The 1,691-nt window shown below is 44.2% G+C and overlaps 2 protein-coding genes across 2 annotated transcripts in view; both read right to left on the bottom strand.

Moving 5' to 3' along the window:
• Window positions 1–502, bottom strand: part of LOC138037186 (uncharacterized) — a 1,428-nt gene extending 926 nt beyond the window's left edge. Inside the window, exon 1 of the mRNA XM_068883170.1 lies at window positions 1–502. This exon is cut by the window's left edge and continues 926 nt beyond it. Coding sequence (XP_068739271.1) covers window positions 1–502 — 502 coding nt within the window.
• Window positions 503–514: 12 nt separating this feature from the next.
• On the bottom strand, window positions 515–1,477 carry LOC138037185 (uncharacterized). The gene has a single exon (XM_068883169.1). The coding sequence runs from the start codon at window positions 1,475–1,477 to the stop codon at window positions 515–517; it is 963 nt and encodes a 320-aa protein (XP_068739270.1).
• Window positions 1,478–1,691: the final 214 nt, after the last annotated feature.

Raw genomic sequence — 1,691 nt, 5'->3', positions numbered from 1 at the left:
GTGCCACCATACTATCTGACCAACACACAACCCTAGCCACCTTCATTGGCAAAGCCCCTACAACAAATTTTAGCAACCTGGCATTTACAACTGCTGCTAAAAGTTCCAGCCTTGGAAGTGACACCTTCTTAATGGGTTCGACTCTGGACTTCGATATTACCAGCTGTGAGGATACATTGTCTTGCTTGTCTCTTATTCGAATGTACACTGCTGCTCCATACGCCTTGGGGGAAGAATCTCCAAAACCATGCACCTCTACCACAGAGTCTTGCGTAATACCATTTCCGAAGCATCGAGGGATAGTCACATCTTTTAGCTGCAACGACTCGGACTTCCAACTTAACCACTTTGCTTTAGTGTCGCTATCTAACGGGTCATCCCACTGTAATCCTTTCAACCACAACTCTTGGAAAAGGATTTTGGCTCTAACAGTGAAGGGTGATATCAGTCCCAGTGGGGCAAACGTTTTCGACGCCAGACTAAGTAGACTTCTCTTTGACATTAGATCATGGGATTAGATGATTCTACTCGGTGCGAGGAATCTAAAGTGGTCAGAGTTCAAGTCCCATGACACGCGAAGTGCTTTTAGGGGGTCGCTCGAATTGAACTCCACGAATGGCGATGAGGCTCTTTTAGCTGGGTCAATAGCATCCATTACTAGCTCTGAGTTACTTGCCCACTTGGTCAAATTGAATGCCGCTGTCATCATAATTTCTGACAATTCTTGTTGAAGCTTCAAAGTTGAATCTACTGTATCGGCTCCTGTCAGGCAGTCATCGACATACATATTTTGTAAAATTTTTTCTACTGCATACGGGGACATTTCTTTGTATTTGTTTACCTGAGCGTGGACTGTAGCAATTGCAAGGAAAGGACTTGCGTTCACACCGAAAGTCAATCTCTGCATTCTGTACACCTTTGGTGCTTCGTTAGGCTGTAAATCTCTCCACAGGTAGCGGTGAACATCTCTGTCCTCTGGTGCTAGTTTGACTTGCAGAAACATCTTTTCAATGTCTGCTATGAGACCAATTTTGTGTGTTCTAAATCGAATCAGTACAGATGCAAGGTTCGACTGTAAAGGAGGACCAGGAAGAATACAATCGTTAAGGGAAGCATCACCTCCTTCTCGTGCGGAACCATCAAATACGATTGTGCATTTTGTCGTTCTTTTGTCATCACGAAATACAGCATGATGTGGTAAGTACCGCACAGTTCCATTGTCATCACTCTGATCAGGTACTTCCTCTGCAAAACCTTTCTCTACATATTCGTTGATCGCTGTTTTGTAAGCCTTAGCTTTCACAGGGTCTTGCCTTAACTTTCTTTCAACACTTTCCAGGCGTCTCAAAGCTTGTGCATAATTACTTTCTAGCTTTGGAGGATCCCGTTTCCATGGTAGTCGCACCTCATAGTTATGTCCATCAAAGTTCAATCCTCTATTGAAGTCAGCAACAGCACATTCTTCCTCTTGTGACATAACAGGGTCCTCGATCTCTGCAATACCAATTGATTCCAGTTCCCAGAATCTTTTCAATGTTTCGTTCGTTAACTCCACCGTTTTTTACAACTGTCAGCATGGATGAAGTTTGCCTTGATTGGCGGTTTACTTGTCCCGTGACAATCCAGCCGAGGCAAGATTCTACAGCAACAAGTGACTCACTGGAACTGCCTCTCTTACAGACCCCAGTCAC

Source organism: Montipora capricornis, chromosome 2, assembly GCF_036669925.1.
Source record: "Montipora capricornis isolate CH-2021 chromosome 2, ASM3666992v2, whole genome shotgun sequence".
Lineage (NCBI taxonomy): Eukaryota > Metazoa > Cnidaria > Anthozoa > Scleractinia > Acroporidae > Montipora > Montipora capricornis.
Note: the sequence above shows the minus strand (reverse complement) of the source record. Positions and strands in the feature narration are given on the sequence as shown.

What these genes read in the sequence shown, in the direction of transcription:
- LOC138037185 (XM_068883169.1), bottom strand. Translation starts at nt 1,477, where the DNA reads ATGTCACAAGAGGAAGAATGTGCTGTTGCTGACTTCAATAGAGGATTG.